Source organism: Kryptolebias marmoratus, linkage group LG16, assembly GCF_001649575.2.
Source record: "Kryptolebias marmoratus isolate JLee-2015 linkage group LG16, ASM164957v2, whole genome shotgun sequence".
Lineage (NCBI taxonomy): Eukaryota > Metazoa > Chordata > Actinopteri > Cyprinodontiformes > Rivulidae > Kryptolebias > Kryptolebias marmoratus.
In genome coordinates this window covers 2,319,061-2,338,137 of record NC_051445.1, presented here as the reverse complement: position 1 = coordinate 2,338,137, position 19,077 = coordinate 2,319,061, and the positions used below count along the sequence as shown (strand labels likewise).

The 19,077-nt window shown below is 45.2% G+C and overlaps 1 protein-coding gene across 4 annotated transcripts in view; it reads left to right on the top strand.

Moving 5' to 3' along the window:
• The window catches only part of LOC108249323 (DNA-binding protein SATB1), a 59,787-nt gene that overhangs the window by 31,494 nt on the left and 9,216 nt on the right, over positions 1-19,077 (top strand). For 3 of the 4 annotated variants that reach the window (XM_017438617.3, XM_037980182.1, XM_017438618.3), the window contains exons 8-11: positions 19-506; positions 2,604-2,816; positions 6,348-6,455; positions 7,040-7,195. In XM_017438617.3, coding sequence (XP_017294106.1) covers positions 19-506; positions 2,604-2,816; positions 6,348-6,455; positions 7,040-7,195 — 965 coding nt within the window. The remainder of the gene's footprint in view (positions 1-18; positions 507-2,603; positions 2,817-6,347; positions 6,456-7,039; positions 7,196-19,077) is intronic. The other variant, XM_017438619.3, reaches the window with a different exon arrangement.

Below are 19,077 nucleotides of genomic sequence, written 5' to 3'. Positions count from 1 at the left end.
CCCCCCCCCCCCCTCCAGCGGAGATGGACGGCCTGTCGGACCTCTCCCCTCCCGGCTCCAACCACAACCACCTCGGTTTCTCCCAGCAGCAGCCGATCCCAGGCAGCACCGCGGAGCAGACTCCTTCCTCCCCGGTGCCTCCTCTGCCTCACGCTCCTCCGCACGGCGGCCAGACCGGCGGCCGGCAGCCGCAGCTCCCCGGCCTGCACCACCCGGGCCTGGTGTCCACCCCCATCAGCCCCCAGCTGGTCAACCAGCAGCTGGTGATGGCGCAGATCCTCAACCAGCAGTACGCGGTGAACCGGCTGCTGGCGCAGCAGTCGCTGTCGCAGCAGTACCTCAACCACCCGCCGGTCAACCGCAGCTCCCACGCCAAGCCCCTGGAGCCTCAGGTGGGCTCCAACACGGAGGTGTCCTCGGAGATCTACCAGTGGGTCCGGGACGAGCTGAAGCGGGCCGGGATCTCACAGGCCGTCTTCGCCCGAGTGGCCTTCAACAGAACCCAGGTGAGCACCAAACCCTTCTTCGCTTAAACGCAAAAGACGAGTTATTATCACTAGAACGGGAATTCTGCTGTCTGTTAGCAAAATATCTCATGGATCAAATCTTAATGAACCTTTCAGACGTTAATCAGGTCTGCAGCTGAGCTTAGAAAACACAAAACATTCTTTGAGCACAACACAATGGCGTCAACCGTTGGAGTCAACCCCATTCAAGATGGCTGCCGCAGCCAATCCACCACGGTCGTAGTTTCAGACTCCTTCGAGGAACGCCGGACCTTTAATTATCTGTAGTCGTGACTCTTTGGGAGTCATGTGGACCAAATAAATCAATTTTCAATAAATGATTCATCGGCTGTATTTAAAGAAAACTATGTAAATAATTTAATCTGGTACCTTTAACTCGTTCAGGAATTCCTTCTGTGGTCTTTGGCTGCAGCTTAATTTTTCATCATGTTGTGCTCCTTCTGACCCAGATATTCACACGTTAGAAAAGCAAACTGCGTCTTTTTGCAAAACATCTGCAGCTCACTTCCTGTCTGCCTGAGAGATCATGTGGAAATCACAGGTCCACTCGCAGGCGTCGTCCTGAATCCTGCAGCAACGCCGTGTTAAAAAACATCAGAGCTTTAAAAGCGTCAGGATCACTCTCTGCTGATCCCAGGTTCGCTCAAACGAGACGCCTCGCTTCTTACGCTGAAGCTCGCACCCACGTCTGTGTCTGTCTGTTAGCAAAATATCCCATGAATAAACCCATTGGATGTGCAGCCACAACCGATTAGGCCTTTAACGAAGCTGTGTTTACTTCCTGCAGGAAGTGTTTTTACCCCGAGCGTCGGCCCGATGCAGGATTATTTGCTGTCGTAAAACTGAAACCGTTAGAATGATTTATTCTCTTATTGAAGCAAGTTGGTTTTTAAGGGCAGAAATGTTTACATGTTTCCGTGTCGGCTGGTATTCTGCAGCTTCAGCCGGTTAGTTTGTGTTTCTGCGTGACTTTCTTTAGTTCCCGCTGAATAAAACCCGTCTGCAGCATCAGAAAATAACCCACCAGCTTCAGCTTCGGTGGTCGATTCTTCCCGCGCTCCCATTGACTTCCATCGACGGCAGGTTGACTCGTTACATCAAACCAGACTGTCCCTTTAACACTGATTGCCCGCTCAACAAGACAAGTTATTTTAGCTGCACTTTTATCTAAAAGCAGCAAGGGGAAAAAAAAAAACGAGCAGAATTACTTTTAACCGAGTGCTATTCATGCAGAGACCACACAGAAGTTTAAGTGAAGTGTTGTCGTGTTTTTTAAACGCTCTGACGGAGGAGAAGAAGATCTCTGCTTCCAGATGAAAGGATGAGAGGAGGAAGGAGGAAATTTACAAGGTTGCTCAGATTTCTAAACGGAATAAACGCCTACAACTGCGACGCGTGGACTGCATATGAGCTGCAAAAAAAAACAGATCGGGAGCAGTCAGGCTCGTCGTGGTCACCATGGTAACCTGAGTCCGTCACTCCCTGACTGCCGAGGCAATGAGAGGCAGGCTGAAAAGCAAACATCAAACTTGCTCGTCTCGCGACGGGAGACTCTGACGGCCTCGCCTGAGGGGCTTTCTGTGAGAGAAGACACAAGTTCCAGAGCTAAGACAGAAGCTCGGACAGATCATGCGTGATTTGGAAATGTAACACAAAGTTTATCTGCAAATAAACTTGTGTCTGACATCAATCTGTAAAAAACACAAAACTTACACTCTGATTGTGTAAAAATGTCCAACTCAAACTTTGGTTGTTTCTGCTGTGAACAGGGCTGCATTTTCCCCAAAATCCCATTGACTTCCATCCTCATAGTTCTCCCAGTTTTATTGTAAATCTTCTCAGATGGAGCCTCATGTTTTGGTAAATAACTTGGTGCGAGACGAGCGACAGGACAGAGATTTGATCAGAACAGTCAGATGGGGACATCGGTTCTTTTACATCCGAACTAAATGATATTGGGTCCTTTTAGAGCTGATGTTTGTTAATGAAAAGCAGAGGAAGCTGTGAGGACATCCCTGCAGCTTCCTCTGCCTCCTCAGGAGCTCCGGATGAAAACTCTCCCGGTTCCTCTGACAGGGCTTGCTGTCTGAGATCCTGCGTAAGGAGGAGGACCCGAAGACGGCGTCCCAGTCGCTGCTGGTCAACCTGCGCGCCATGCAGAACTTCCTGCAGCTGCCGGAGGCCGAGCGCGACCGCATCTACCAGGAGGAGAGGGAGCGGAGCCTGACGGCGGCGTCCGCCATGGGCTCGGCGCCGCTCATCAGCACGCCTCCCAGCCGGCCCGTACAGGTAACAAGCGTTTGGTTTCAGTCCTTTGTTCATCGAGCACTTCCTGTCTGAAGGTGCTCGGAAACAGAACGTGTTTCTCAGAAGAGCAGCTTTTAGTGGTCAGCCGGTGGTTAGAGCTCTGCCGCTGCGCCGCCTGGATGTTTTCCAGAGTTAATGCACTCGTGACGCTCCGATATTTTGGTTTCTGTCAAAGACGGAACAAGAAAATATTCTGTTTTCCTGTTTGTTTCTGCTCTTTCAGCCGTTCACGTTTCAAAACTGAGCTTCAAAATGTTTTACTTTGTTCACCAAAGAATCCCACTGAGATCCTCAGGTTTTTGTCTTCCTGCGCTTCTATAGCTGTCAGCTAGCCTTCTGCTACTTTCAGCTTTTAGCTTAGTGCTAGCCTTATGATACTTTTAACTAGCCTTTATTACTGTCTAGCTTTTAGCTAGTTTTTTGCTTCCTTTAGCTTTTAGCTCGTATTTTTCTACTTTAGCTTTTAGTTTTCCTTTCATTACTTTAAGCTTCTAGCTAGCCTCTTACTACTTACTTAGCTAGCTTTTTGCTGCTTTTAGCTTACCTTTTGTTACATTTAGCTGTTAGCCTGTCGCTGTTTTTACCTTTTAGCCACTGTTCTGCTTCTTTTAAGCTCAGTTTTACAAACCGAGGCGGTCATTCAGCGCTCAGTGAGGTGCAGTTTCTCCGGTTTTTAAAATTTTAATCTGAAAAGAAAAATCTGAGCGTTCTTTCTGTCGAACGCCGTCAGTTTTAGGACGTGAATCACGGAGGAAGCTGCCTAAAAAAAGGATCTGAGGGAATAAAACAAAGCCCAGATGTTGCAGCTCTGAGAAGAACTCAGGAGGTCCGAGGAGCGTCCAACACGTTTACAATTCTTCAGTTAGTTGTTACTGAGTCATAAAACAGTTTCAGTTTGTATTTTAAGTTATTTAATTTTTAGCTGACTCACTCAAAGGTCAGCTCTAGATTTAACACAAGTCGTTTTCAGCCCGGTTTAGATTCAAGTTGAGTTTATTTTTAAAGCACCACTCGTACACAGGGCGATTCAAAGTCCTTTACAGAGACGTGGAAATGCAATAAAAGAAGAAATTACAGTAATTAAAAACAAGAAAATGAAATGAATTACATTAAAATTTGTTCATTTACGCCCCAGCCTCAGTTTTTATTTGAGCAACTGTTGTATTAGTCACGACTTTTCTGAAATTTATAGTTTTTATATTTAAAAGAAGCAGAACAGTAGCTAAAAGCAACAATATAATAAGATAAAAATAGATCAAGTTTGCTGAAGCAGATTACAAAAAGAGATCAGTGTTTCTGACCAGCTCTCAGTGGATTTCTATGGAGGAATATTTGTAAATAAACTTAAATTTTTTTAAAAGTATAAAAGTGGCAGCAGGCGTCTCCTGACCGAGCCGAATGTTTTGATGCAAGAACGGCTGAAATACAGAAGGAGTTGGACTGAAAATGATCAAAAAGATGAGAAGGACGGTGTGAAACCCGACGAAGGTTCTGTTTGTCGCTGCGGTTCTGCCACAGACCCGGTCCAAACTTTACAAGAGATTAAATTAAAAGTCCGTCATCAGGCTGCAGATTTTTATTCGCTCGGTGACTCCCAACCCAAACACGCCGTCACCACTTTACATTCGCCCGGCCGTCCCCGCCCTCACCACTCAGGTGATGGATCATTTTTTTGTGCTAATTTTGACCTTTTCCCATGCATTAGGCAGCACTAACAGCCCTCCTGCTTAAAAACAAAAAAACAAAGCTCACTCAGCGACGACGAGCTCCGCGAAAGATCAAAACTCCGTCGAGTCGCTTCCCCAAATCTGCGGACCCTCTCTGCAGGTCCGTGTCCTTTCTGTGAGCGGTATGTGGCAACTTTCTAACCACTTAAGCCCATTTGAAGTGCGGTCAGCTGCGTCTGGGAGGTGAGAGGGGCGCACAAAGGCTTCTCTGTCCTGTCCTCCATGAATATTTGGCTTTTATTCAGGCGCAGGTCCACCCATCTCCCAAACCGGGCCGTGAAGGCAGGAAGAGTCATCCTCTGGAGCGCGAGCACTTAAGCTGTCCACAGTTTGTCTTCACTGTCCTACAGTCATCCTCAGCTCTGATTGAATTTGACATTTAGCCCAGTTCAACCAATCAGAAATGGCTGAAACTTGTGCTAACTTATGTGGTAGTGTCTGAGAGTCACCCTCAACACATCACTCACGTGATGTGGCGGCCATCTTGACTTACAAACAGATTCCTTCTCGGAGTGCCAGGCCTTTAATTGATGCAAACGTTTGGCTGAAGTCTCTGCTGTTTTTAATCTGCCGGAAGCAAAGGTTGGGATTTGGAACTACGACTGCTCAGAGTGTCACTAATCACATCAGGTGCAGGAAATTATTTGCTTACAGATACAATCTAACAAAGCCTTTTTTTTTCTGCACACGTGAAACCACTTTTCCGTCGCTGCAGAAAGTAGACCTGCTGGGTTAACAGTGAAGACACAAAGTTCAAAGCCTCTGGTTTGTGGCTTTTATTTAAACATTACTCAGAATACTGTTGACACATCAGCGCTGAAGCTCCAGGCCTTTTATACTTCGCCCATGTGACTTCGACTCGCTGATATTCATCATATAGAGCAGTTTCTACACAAGGCGGCTCTCACAAACAAGCACAGACACACGTTAGCGCGCCCCGCACACACCTGGCCATCTGCCAGCCTCTCCTATGGAGCAATGCGGTGTGAATTTACGCACATAAATCAGCCAAGGTGGCAATTGAGCCAGAGACAGAGGAGGCTTTTTATTGGCCTCATAAAAACAGATGCAGAGGTATGTTTCTCTCATGTGCGCTGATGGGTCGGAGCAGCTTCCCCCCCCCCCCGAAGCCAGTTACTGCACGTCCCGGCCTCGACAATTTGTTCGACACAACGCCATCCCGCTCAGACCGGCGAGCTGCCCGCGTCTGCCTGTCGTAAAACAAGATAAAAGACCCCGAGATGCTCAGACGCTCCGGTTTCACCACAGATTTCAGGATCCTGAGCTTGTTGTTAACACACGACGCTCGTATTAGGCGTCTAGACAAATGCGTAAATATATATGTTTTTTGATCACAGGCTCTTATTCAGTTGGAGTTGGTCGCTGTTGGTGTTATTATCGTTTATTTGAATGCCATTTAGTTGCACTCATACCCAGCCCTGTGGATGTCTCCTTTCAAAAAGCCTCGTATGGAAGGATTCATATGCTAATGGTTCTTGGGTAATGCTTTTATTAGGATGCTTGTTACCTTGTCAAAGGATTTTTGTCAAGATGCAACAAGCCGCTGATTAAAAATGATTTGATTTCACTTGACTTGCATTTGCTTTTTAATCACCAGCTTGACATAAGAATAATACCATTTCATACAACACATCTAAGTGTTTTTGAGCAAAGTAACACTCCAGTTCTGCGCGTGGGTGTAATCTACACTCCGGTGTGTGTGTGAGGACGGAGGATACGAGAGTGTGTGTAGACAGATCTTCTTTTCTCTTTTTGTTCACATGAGCCTGAACAAACACGGTTGTGTTTTTCGGTGTTGCAGCCGCGAAGGGAAGACTGCAACAGCGTGAGACCGGAGGACTGGAATCCCCGGATCCCCGTGGGCATCTCACCTGTGAGCAAACCGCTTCACCCCCTCACCCCTCCACCTGCAGCACACTCACACTTTCAGAAAGGAATCATCTAACTGACCTCAGCTGAAGCTCAGCCAGTCTGACAGATTTTCAGCTTAACTTTGGCGTGGTAGTAGCTGAGCATTGTCAACAAACTGCAAACATCTTTGCTTAAAACCTTGGCATTAACTGATGGAGTCAGTCCTGTTAGCAAAATATCTCATAAACTGCATGTACAGTTAACCCAAATAAAGATGGCTGCCACAGCTACACAAACATAGCTGCACCTCAGTGAGTTTGACAGATAATGAGCTAAAGTTCGGCGTGGTAGTAGCTGAGAGTCATGCTCCCAGCACCAACGGGTGTAGCTGTCGTTTCTCAGCACAAGACGAGACGTGAAAGGTGGCGGGCGATATGCATTCCTCCAAAGAATGCCAGGGCTTTAATTTGGTGTCAGAAAAGCTAAAACATCCATCAGTAGCTGACTGCAAACAAACATCTGCAGATATAAAAGTTTTCTGTGGAAAATGTTAAAACTTTATGAACTTTTTGTCATTTCTTTGTGATTTTTTTTGCTCGTTTGAAGGTTAAACCGTCGCCTCTGCCGAGCGAGTGGAACGGCAAGACGGAGAACTGCATCCTCAACATCAACTCCACCATCTACGATGAGATCCAGCAGGAGATGAAGAGGGCCAAAGTGTCCCAGGCTCTGTTCGCAAAGGTGGCTGCCTCCAAGAGCCAGGTACCGAAACACACCACCAACAACACAAACATAAACATTCTCACTGATGTGCTTCTGCCAGTGTCCACAAAAAAACCCTATTTTCGCCTATTTATTTCAGTTGAACTTCATTTTTTAATTAAGGCAGACTTTATGTTTATTATGTAGTTTCCCAACCATCACCTGGAATCACACACAGAGTCGAACATCTATGATCTGAAGCCATTTGTCTCCACCAGCAGTACTCAGTACTCCTCTAGTCGTACACAAAGACATCTTGGCAAGTCACATGAGCCGAACTGCGATGTAAAACCAGAAAGAGGAGAAGGCCACAGAGGTGATTGGTTCAAGGAAATTACAGTTTTAGCTTCAAAATGAATACTGAGCGTTCAATGACTGAGGTAGAGGCCATTTCTCCATGAGATCTCCAGGTGTTTCTGTGGGGACAATATTTGTAAATAAAGTAAAGTATTAAAATAAAGCCGAGGGCAATCAGGCTTCGGTGTGAGTCCCGAAGAGTTAAAGAAGCTGGGTTTGGTTTCTGGTGAGAGTTAGATCTGTTTCTGTAAGATAATCTGTCTGAACTGTCAGCTCGTACTGCTGGTTGTTCATATTTGTTGTAATGGTGGTACTTATTAAGGTCTGAAGAATCGGGTTCTATTTGTGTCCAAATAAGATAATCCCTCACCTTAAATTTACCTCTTTAAGGACGCACACTTACAGCACATGTGTGGTGAAGTTCTTTTAAATCGAAGCCACAGGTTTGAGTTAAATAAGTGAAAGGCAGGGACTTTGGAGCATCACAGCGGTGAGTCATCAGCGTAATGTTTTATATCTTCTTTATTGTGGGTTTGGAGCTCAGCGGCTGACACTGTTTCAACACCAAACAAACGTGTTTATATTAGCTTTCCTCCGAAGGATGATGAGGGGCCCCTGTCAGCTTCTCACACCGAACAAGGCTGTGTGTGTTGGAAACAGAAAACTCGAGAACACACACCACCAGTTTAACTTTTTATTAAAGCAATTAAAGCGCCGAGGACTTACCATTAAAGGTTTTCATGAGTCTGTCACAGGCAGAGTTAGAAAGATTTCCACAATTGTGTCTGATGAGGATGGGTGGAGAAACAGATCACCAAGGGCGGAATAATCTCGAAATATCTGCAAAGGCTTTATTTTTTTCTTGCTGATTAGGATGATTATACCCCCAGATAGCTTTGTTTTACCAAATTGCAGTTTGATGCACAAACCACTGTTTTTGTTAAAGAGTTCAAAGACTCCTTGGAATGACGGAGAAAGAGAAAAGGGGGAGTGCAAGTCTTCCCAAATGACGGTTTGTCTGGGAACTGGTTTCCACTGTGCCTTCTCCACCTCCCTCCCATCCCTCCGTCTTGCCCCTCTACCTCTGCCTTTCCCCCGATTTCTGCCTCTCTTTCACGTTCCATTCATGGCAGGCGGGTGTGAATGTGAATTGAGCTGCAGATAAGAAGTGTGCTAATTATGCCTCTGAAAAGGGGCCTGTGAGAGCACTTATCTCTGGCTCTATCTCGTAATGGGCGCTTCCCGGGCAGCTGGTTTCCCCCCTTACCATCGCCACAGCCACCAGCACCTCCAGACCAGTCGGAGCTCGGCGGCTCGGGGCTGGCTGTCTTTAGGAATCCCGCTTTTTCTGTTTTATCTGAAATAAAACGAGCTGGTAGAAGCTGTAGCATTTCATCATTTATTTAAAAAAAAATGGAAAGATTGTAAATATTTCCAACAAACCAGGTGCATGAACAGATTTGCTTTTAAACCATAAAACATTTTTCTGTTTCCACTTCTTGAATCTGCACCGCTAATTTGTAAATTTCATATAAACTAAGGAAATTACATCTGATGTAAAAAATGCAGCGTGAAAGCTGAGTGCTGAACGAGATTAAACCGAGTTAAAGTTTAAAAAACAAGACTAGGTAAAAGCTAAAAGAAGCAAAATGCTAATTAAAGCTAAAAGCAATAAAAAACACAAGGCATAACTCAAAAGAAGCAAAATGGTAGCTAAAAGCTATAATAAAAGGCTAGCTAAAAGCAGCTAAAACTCATAGAAGCACATAAAGGTAGTGTTTTGAAGTAGATTTTAAAATGTTTTTTTAGAAATAAAGAGATCTTTGTGTATTTCTATGTGGAAATTATTTGTAAATACATTTTTGAAAAGTGTAAAAATTACAGAAAATGAAACAAAAGTTAAATTAGCCGTCCCCTGAATGAGCCAAATGTTTTGATAAATAAACGGCTAAAACAGCACAAAGTCTGCAGGAGTAGAAAATTTTAAAAAAAATGTACGAAAGAGCGTAAAAAACAGGAAAACAACAGAATCAGAGTTCAGACAAGTTGTTGTTGTTTGAACTCGCAGCGAACTGAAGCACATCCTGTTTTCTTTGTGAAGTTCTGATGCGTGTCACTGTTAACTTACAATAATTCATTTATTAAAAATAACAACAGCAGATTTAAACAACGCTCCGAACTCTGAGAGCCGTAAGAAGAAGCTGGCTTTAAGGCACCGAGTTGACCTTCCATTCATGCTCAGAAATGTGTAATTTCCTGCAGAATTAATATTTGTGGAGACAAAACAAGTAAGTAATTAGCACCGAGTCTCCGCCTGTTCAACCCTGCTAGACGGCGCTGCCGAGGTTGCCAACTCATCTCTACTTGCTCACGTTAAAAAAAGAGGCAAGAAGTCATGGCTTCGTGTGATTGGAGGATTCTTCTTTTTCTCAGATGTGAGGTGTTAACTACGCTTCTTATTTTTATTTTATTTGGCGTAATCATCTGAGTTCAGCATCATCTCCTGGAGCTCAGGTGAGGTGAAACTCCGCCCCTCCGACGGCTGAATAAAGAGTCCTGGCAGCAGAGAGCAGCGGGGACGTGGTTGGTGATGAGGATGGAGGATGGGCTCGACTGGCACCGTGCCCATATGGGGTCCAGGGAAATAATGGTTGGGGGAGGGTGACGGAGAGGCCTCATCACCAGAGCTGGCACTGTCCTGTCAGCTCAGTGGATGCTTTAAACTCTGCTCAGGGGTTCCCAGCATGCTCGGCAAAGTCAGATGACCAGGATAATGTTAGTCCTGAGAGCGCGGTGGGTGTTTATATCATATTTAGAGGAACATTCGAGAGGCAGCTGCGGCGGGAGGACGTGAAATCTGAAAAATCAAGGCAGAAACCTGAAGAAAGGCGCCGCAGTAATCAGTAAACTGATTGGTGCACGCTCCGCTGAGCGTGTGCACACACTGTGTACGGACGTGTGCTCAAATATAGGTTTGGTGTTTGTGTGCCTGTCGGTGTGTTGGTGTGTTTGTTTCTGGAACGCAGCCATTCTGTTCCCTCTCAGGGCTCGTAACCGCAGCAGGCCTCTGCCAGACCCTAACTACCCCCCTTCTGCACACACACACATCCTCCTCTCCTTCACATATTCAACGTTGCATTTCAATCACTCTTTTTACTGCCACATATTCATAGTAGGAACCATAGAGCAGTGAATCTAACCCTGAGCCACATTACTTTATCAGATTAATGCTTCTGAGTATTTATACGTTTTCGGTAATTCATGCAGCCAATCTGATTTACTAGGAGAGATATTGTGTTTACTCTTTGATAAAAATCAGAATCATTATTCATGATCCGTTCCTGTATGGCTCAAATGCTCCAAGAATGCTCTGTCTCCATTTAGCTTCAGGAGATGTCAGACTTGGAGAAAACAACGGCGTGCTACTGGTTCGGCTCCAGCCACAGCTCTGCCAGAAGGAGTGCAATTTTCCCAAACAGCCCCCCCCCCCTTTTTTATTTATTTATTTTTCATTTCAGCCTGCAGAAATGCGAGCTATGATCTGAATAAGTTGATATCAACATTCTGAAGCGTCTGTGTCGGGCTGCGGAGCTTTGTTTTGGTTTGCGTTAGCAGGGGAATGCTAGCCTGGCAGAGAGGGCAGCTAATAACCGGCTGAGCGATGGGTGGTGTGGAGCGGACCGGGGGCATTCCTCTGACACGACTTTCATGTCCAAACATCCCCGACACTTCCTGAGAGGAAGTGGAATCAGAGCCCCTGCTGTCACAAAACAAGCACCCTGGGAGCTCCGCGCACCGCGGGGCTCAAAGCCCTCCGACTCCTCAATGACCAGAGGAGCACAGATCACCGTCAACGCCGCCGACGCCACCCCCCCCGGTTCCCTCCACCCCCGTCATCCTCTCTCCATCTCTCTAACACTCACTCGTTCTCCCCTGGAAGAGGCTACGCTAATTAGCCAGGCTCTAATGAGACAGAATGGCACTGATCTGGTCCGCCGCTGCGCCACCGGAGGAGGGAGGGGGGCGGTAGGAGCAGGGGGCTGGTGTAGTTGGGGGGGTTGTAGGGGTTAGGAGGAGGAGGAGAGAGAGCGGGGGGGGGGTGCCATCTGTCACCCTGCACCCGCCTGGCACGGCAGTCCCTGGAGTCGGGGGGGGTGGAGGGATGTTTGGTTGGTGGTGGGGAGCCGGTGCCACGTTGGTCCTGAGACGTGGGGGGGGCAGACACCTCCTTCAGAAGTTCCTGCTTTTCTGCCTTTTGAGACTTTTTATCGATTTTTTTTCCTGATTTCAACACGTGATAAAAACACAGAGCGAACCAGTGACACACACACACACACTGCGTGCATCACTCTGCTGCATCCAGCAGAGGCTTAACAAGAGGGGCAGATGGTTGACCTTTTCAGTGTCTGTTTCTAGCTTGTGGCTGCTCAGATGTTTGTCTGTTACTGAGAAGCTGCTCTGCGTCAGTAACTTCAGCTCCGCGTCAACATTTCTGTTCAAACGTTACGAAACCGACGTGGAAGACGTTTACAGTCGGCAAGATGACCAAAAATTCACATCAGCTTTAATACAACATATGTTTAATCCTCCTTCAATCGCTGTATTGATTAAAATGCAGCAGGGATAAAAAACCACAAACTTCACGGCTGTCCTCTCAGTTAATCCAGAACCAAAACTAAGAATTAGTCTAACATCATTTACCATCTAAATGTTTTTTTATAAACACCCGAGCTGAACACCTGAGTTAATGACCACAGCAACCCATGTCACGTAAAGTAAAAAACAGCTAAATGCTTCTTAGGTGTAAAATAAATGCAGCACTTTGTGACCGGGAGCTAAATAAAATAAAAAAATAAAATCCTTCGACAGCTTTTAGCTCAGCCAACCTTACCGTTTGATGACGGCATTAATTAACGAGCCCTTCAATTAGAAACCCCCCCCCTCCCTTCCGACCCGTTTGCCCAATAATTTCTTCTCGTCGTCCCGTCTGTCAGCTGTTTTCAGTTAGCATGCTAGCAGCACGGCTAACCGTCTCTGAATCCTCGTGCAGAAAGTCCAGATTAATCCTGACTTCTAAACTTCTCAGCTTCCTAAACCAGGAACGCTGACATCCCTCCCTCCCCACAAAGAAAGAGCCGAGCTAATCCCAGTGATGAAGCTGCGTTTGATTCAAGTTTTCCTTGTTTAATCCGAGCGCTGTTACCATCGCTGACTTTTATTTCTGAAATGTAAACACAGGGCAGTTTGTAGATGAGCAGGGCGGGGGGTGGGGTGGGGGGGGGAAGGCACACGGCTAAAAAATAGCTATTCAAATTTGCTTTATAGTCATTTTTACCTGGAATAAACTCCATCCATCACCCAGCCCTTTAAAGTTTTGGACATTTAAAACCGTCTGCAGATAGAGACAATTTTTTTTTGCTCTCGGTTTCTGACGGCGGGTTTCTCTGCAGCTCTCTGTCTCTCTGAAATTAGGCAGATCAGAGCGAGCAAATCAAAGCCCCCGGGGATCGAAAAAGGGCCGTGACTGTTTATTAATTGATTTATTTATTTATCTCCAGTGCCTTCTTGGTTATTAGGTTGCCATGGGAAACAGGCAAGGCCAGATCGCCTCCATTATTAAAGACACAATTTCTTGATCTGGAGACCCAGCTGTCTGAATAATTAATTTAGCCAATGAGTTATCTTGCAAACGGTGAGTCTCCCCTCCCTCCCCCCCCCGAAATGAGCCTTTCTCTTATTGTTTATTGGACAGAGGAATTCCCACCAGTCTGTCTTTTTTTCCTCCACTGACTGTTTAGTTGAACAATCCTCCTCTTCGCAGGAGCGCAGGGTCTCACTGAGCATGCTCAGAGCACTTTGTGTCTCTCTCACTTACGCCTTACACGCCACCTCTCACCCCATCTGTCTCCGACTGCACAGTTCACTCACTCTTCCTCGCCTGCCTCCTACCCTGCAGTCTAAACTGGGAATCTGCCCCGTCTGTCAGGACTCTTCGTCATCCCCTTTAAGGGATCAGTTTCTCATAAATGCTTTCCACTAAGCTTCCTGGCCTTAGCGTCTCATCGCTTGTTTACAGAAGTTCCTCTCGCGCCCGTGACAGGCGAAGGCTTTCGCTCGCTTTGTCTTTCCTGCAAACGTTAGCGAGCGAACCCGCTCCCACTGTCTCCACTTCTCCTGACAGACCACACAGGGCTTGTTCTGAGGCCCATTCTCGCTAATCTGATCAGGCAGGCAAATACGCCGGGAAAAGCGCTTTAATGATCCCCCTAATTACCTCAAGTCAATACCAACTGTATTATTAGACTCGGGGAAAATATTCCATTAGGGTGCCCCCCGTGGGAGTCCCCCCTGTGCGCGCTGATGTCACGCGCCGCGCGCCCCCTACGCTTGTAATTAATTTTATTTACACACGCAGGAATGCACAAGGTCGCACCTGCAGCCCGGAGCCGCCCGACTCGGCCCGCCTAATCAGATCTGTCATAATTATCATTCTGCATGCTTCTGACACACGCCGGGAAATATTTCAATTTAACTACAGCCACTAGCTCCGGCAGATGCAGTCTGAGAGGGAGAGTGTGTGGAAGTGTGTGTGCATGTGGAGTGTGAGTGCGAGGGAATTACACGGGGAAACATTAGGACCCATCCAAGTCCTCATCCTGCTTATGTGCACTTGGTTTCACTCACATTACTTGTTCCCCATATGTGTTTCATGATCTCCGTCCCTCTCCTCCCTCCGTATACCTCCATCCACATTAAACTGAGATTAACCCTCCGGGGACGGGGGGCGCGTTCATATCTCTGCCAGTATGCAACACAGCGAGGCACTGAAAACACCGTCTGAAAGCTCAGAGTCGCAGCTTCCTCCTCGTCCGACGTCACGACCTAAAGAACTGAGCTGATGGTCAGTCAGATTTTTAGGGGTTTGATTCTTCCAATAAAGACGATTAGAACAATGGAATGGATCCATTTGAAGATTGGTAATTAGGGCAGACAGATCACAGAGTGTCTACGCCTCTTCCCTCGGTCAGATCTCACTGTTGGCTCATCCGCTTCACGCCCGCCTTAGAGAAACGCCGATTAACCAGTTATAAGCTGCAGGATTTCTTATTCAAACTGAAACCAAACCGGAGGGCTTCTTCCCCCCCAAACCAACTCTGCGACCGTTTATAGATCTGGTTCGGCTTTTCTCGAAATGAGAAGACACAACAGTTGCCCCGCCGAGTATCGCGACCCGTCTCCTACTCGTCGCCCCGACCTGTCAATCACTCTTTTACCCTCATTAAAAAATGAAGACGTAGCAGGTTGGTCGTACATTTTATCAGTCGTGACTCGTCTACCAGAGGAGCAACACTCATTTTTTTAAAGTAACGCTGCTTTAAAAACAAACGTTTGCAACAAGCTACAAGAGTTAGCAGCTGAAGTATATCCCGCCTGCTGCTGCAGACTAGCTGAGGCTAATAACCACCTAATTAATGACTAACAGCAGCTTGTCAGGCTTTCATCATCACTTTACAAAGAGCAGAGAAAACCTAATATAGGCATAATTATTTTAGAATTATAAATAAACCATAAATAGAAAGAAAACGGCCTTTTAGCCAACACTGTATTTAAATTTAATTTAAATTTATTCTCCATACTTGCGATTAAATTAAAATTTCATCCTTGATCTTAAACATTATTCTAAAAATAAAGGTATAAATAAAAATAAGTTATTTGTTTAAAATCTGTTCTGAGTGCAGGAAGTTAAATGTTCTAAATAAACAATTATATTTAGTTTATGTATATATACAACTGTAATAATAGTTTGGTTGTGTTTTTTTGTAACTTGCAAAATAAGTTTTAAAAAACTACAGTTTAAAGTCAATATAAAAATTATAATTTTACTGTAATTTTTTTATTTTTGCCAAATCGCCCACAACTAATCATTTGTATATAAATCTGTTTTTTATTATTTCTAATATTTTTTTGATTTGGGGAAATAAATACATAGCTTTTAATCTATCCTCTTTATTTTAGTTTGTCTAAATAAATAAAATAAAAAATCCTTTTTAGCATTTATTTTAGATTTATCCATTAATCTGCTCACATTTTATTTAAACGTTTGTGTAAATCCACCTGAGGAAAGGTGTTATTTCACAAGAAATGTACTCAATTTAATAAAACACATATCAGTTTTTTTAGCCTTTGGTCCAAACTATATTTTAGTAAAAAAAAAAACATTTTTAGCACCCAGAGGGTTAAAGTGGAGCATAAAAGTTTCCAACCGGTGAATATTCTGTCAAACTTCCTGTTCTGAGCTGCAGATAAATTCCATTAAAGATGCTCTGAATAGACAAGTGCATAAAATAAACTTTCTTTGAGGTTGAATATTTAGTTTCATTAGTATCTGAGGCAAACTTGTAGACCAATTAAATAACGTATTTAACTGACATAGACAATTTGCAGGTTCTCTGCTATTTCAATCTCTAATTCAATAAGATCAGTCATGATTTATCAGCTTAATTATCCTTTGATATTAGCAATTAAACCCCAGCTTTGAATTAAATCTCAATCAAGCTCTTATAATTGATGGAATCAGACTGCATGTAGGTGTCTGAGTGTGTGTCTGTGTGTGTGTGTGTGTGTGTGTGTTGGTAATACAGCCTCCGAGTTTCTCTTTTTTTTTGTTTGTTTGTCTGTTGTTCATCTTCGGTGTGTTTGTTATCTCGTGTGCATTCAGCCTCCATCTGCCTCATCAGGACTGAATGGAGAAGATTAGAAATAAGAAGTGAGTTTGTGGTGGGAGAGCCGTGTTTAAACAGCCCGACGCTGGCTGTGCAGGCAGCGGCGCCTCGAACCCAAATATCAGCCCACCACCGCCGCTAAACCAGATTACGGCGCAATTTCAACAATATTAGGATCTGAAACAAAGAGCACTAAAGCTCCGTCGGTGACTCATTCTTCAATCGCTCTGTGAACGAGATTCGCCAAATACCTCGTGAATCAAACTGCTGGAAGATGGTCGCCGCAGCTAAGAGTAGCTGAGAGTCATCCAGGACACGAACATCGAGCTGAGATGGTTTCAGAGTCGAACCCGGGCGTGAGGGGCGCTATGCATTCCTGCAGCCACCGCCGGGCTCTTCGGTGCTGCCGCACATTTTTAGCTCGTGGTAAACAAAACTAACAGCCGAAGCTTTAAACAGCGTTGCAGTTCAATTAGTTTGTATGGAATTAGAAGCATTTTGTCTGTTAACTACTGCAGCATTAGTCCTGCAACACAAGCACACTGTGGGGAACTCCCACGTTCGGCTATTGTTTCGATGTCGGCTGCAGCTGCGGCGCAAAAATAAATAAATGTGTGGGTAAAAAAAACAAAAAACAAAAGCGTAACCACACAGATGTTTAATGTGCTCCATTTTTGATGGAATGGTCATTTGCCTTTGGTTATTCTTTTTGCTCCATCTGCCTCTGTTTGCCTGCTCAGAAAAATTCCCCAAACATTTTATTAGCTGTGCAGCCGTGACGTAAACGAGCCGATATTGTTTCTGGGTGCTGACACACACACGCGCGCACGCTGAGGCCCGTTTCCTGCACAGTCATGTCTTTACCCTCACAATGTGTGTCGTGTTAGCTGTCAATCTGTTAACAGTGACAAGTCGCTCATTGTATCTGCAGAGGTTACGACCTCTCTCAGAAAACGCTCGCTGCTTGGCTCCTTTTGTTGCGGCTCGAACCCAGATTTACTGTTTGGCACGAATGATTCAGACCGGCGAAAATCTCTCCTAAAGCTCCGCAACTGTCACAAAGGAGGAGAGCGACGCAATCTGGCAAACACATTTTAGAAATCTGTCACTCTAACGAGAGATCAGTCACGCTGACGGAGTTTTAGATTCAGGAATATTAAGTTTCAGATTCACAGAAACACGTTCGGGAAATCTTCTCGCCTGTTTCCGTGGCTGAAACGCTCAGAAATTCTCTTTATTTTATTTTTAAATCAAGACACAGACTCAATATTTGAATAAAAATGAGAAAGTGAAGATTAGGAAGGAAACATTTCAAACAAACGTGTGATTTTGGTTTATTATCACCCACCACTCAAAGCAGCGATAAGGTTTTTTCTTTGTGTGTCTGTTAGCAAAATATCTCCTGAACATTGGGGCAGATTTTAATGAAACTCAAATTAATTATGAGCTGAACGTCTACAAGTGATTAACTTTTGAAGTCAACTCAAATTAAGATGGCCGCCACAGCTAATTGACCTTAGCTAACACAAGAATGGCTTTAACTTGTAATATTACAGATATTGAGCTGAAGTTCGGTGCGGTCGTAGCTATGACAGAGACGTCGTCCCTCCATCTTCGTTAGCATCGGTCGCAACGTAAACTTTTTTATTCACGCCAACAATCAGCTGTTTTTGTTTTTGAGCAGAAAACCAAACTTCTGCTCTCCGTTTGAAACAAACATTTCAGAGTTTGTTGGATTTGTTTCAGGTTAGACACAACATGAAGCTTTTTGGGGAAAGAAATTAAATAGTTTTGTTATTTTTTTAAAATATTTTTTACTGTAAACCTCCTTCTGTTAAAGGCTTTGGATGCACGTTAAGTCAGTTTTATCTGTTTTTTCTCTTCGGAGGAGAAAAATAAACTTGATAACTCTGGAACCATAAACACCACCGACACCATCACATAATCTGCATATTCTTCCTGAAATGAACACGTTATCATCTATAAGTTCTAATGCAAATATTAATTATTTATTTTCTTCAGCATCTCCCTAACTGGGTTGAGTAAAAGCCAACGAGCCCGTGTCTTTCGCCCTTCCTCGTCTCGAACCCGTTCTGCAGGGATCCTCCGAGCTTTGAGATGTGCAGTCAATTACTGCTTATTGTTGCGGGAGATTCACATATGCCCGAGCATCAGGAACATCTCAAAACTCTGCTGTCGTCAGCAGATGGGCGTCCACCATGGCGTAATGTATTTACAGCCCCCCCCCCGCCTCGTAGGTCGAACGTGCAGTTCCAGGTTTGGCACGCTCAGGGACATAGAAACAGGTTTGAACATCCCGTGTTATCGGCTGCATTTATCTGCATCGTGTTGTCTGCCAGAGCTGGACCTCGGCCAAGTTCAAGGAGGAGGAAAGACAGTGAAGCTTTGTCTTCCCGTCTACTTTTAGCTCGCTGCCTTTCCAGACACAGGAGAGGTTTGTCTGGCTGCCTCGGCAACCGTCCTCTCCTCTCAACAATCACCACAATCAGCACTTCACTCTCTGGGTTTTAGTTTGGATGTGTCATTTTTGGGCCCAGGTTCTGCTTCACGCAGGGACACGGGGACATTGTCTCTGTCCACGAGCAATCTGAGGACGGAGGGAGGAGAAAAACTCCAGTGGCAAATTGATGGACATCTGTTGGCTTATTTTATTTGTTTTCACGGTGGCCGAGGTCGGCCTGATGGGGCTGATAACGAGCAAATGAGATTAGAGGGAGGGTGTTGGTGCAGGCCGGGTGGCAGACCTGTCTGTCTGCCTGTCTGTCTGTCTGTCTGTCTGTCTCCCTGTCTGTCTGCCTGTCTGTCTGCCTGCCTGCCTGCCTGCCTGCCTGCCTGCCTGCC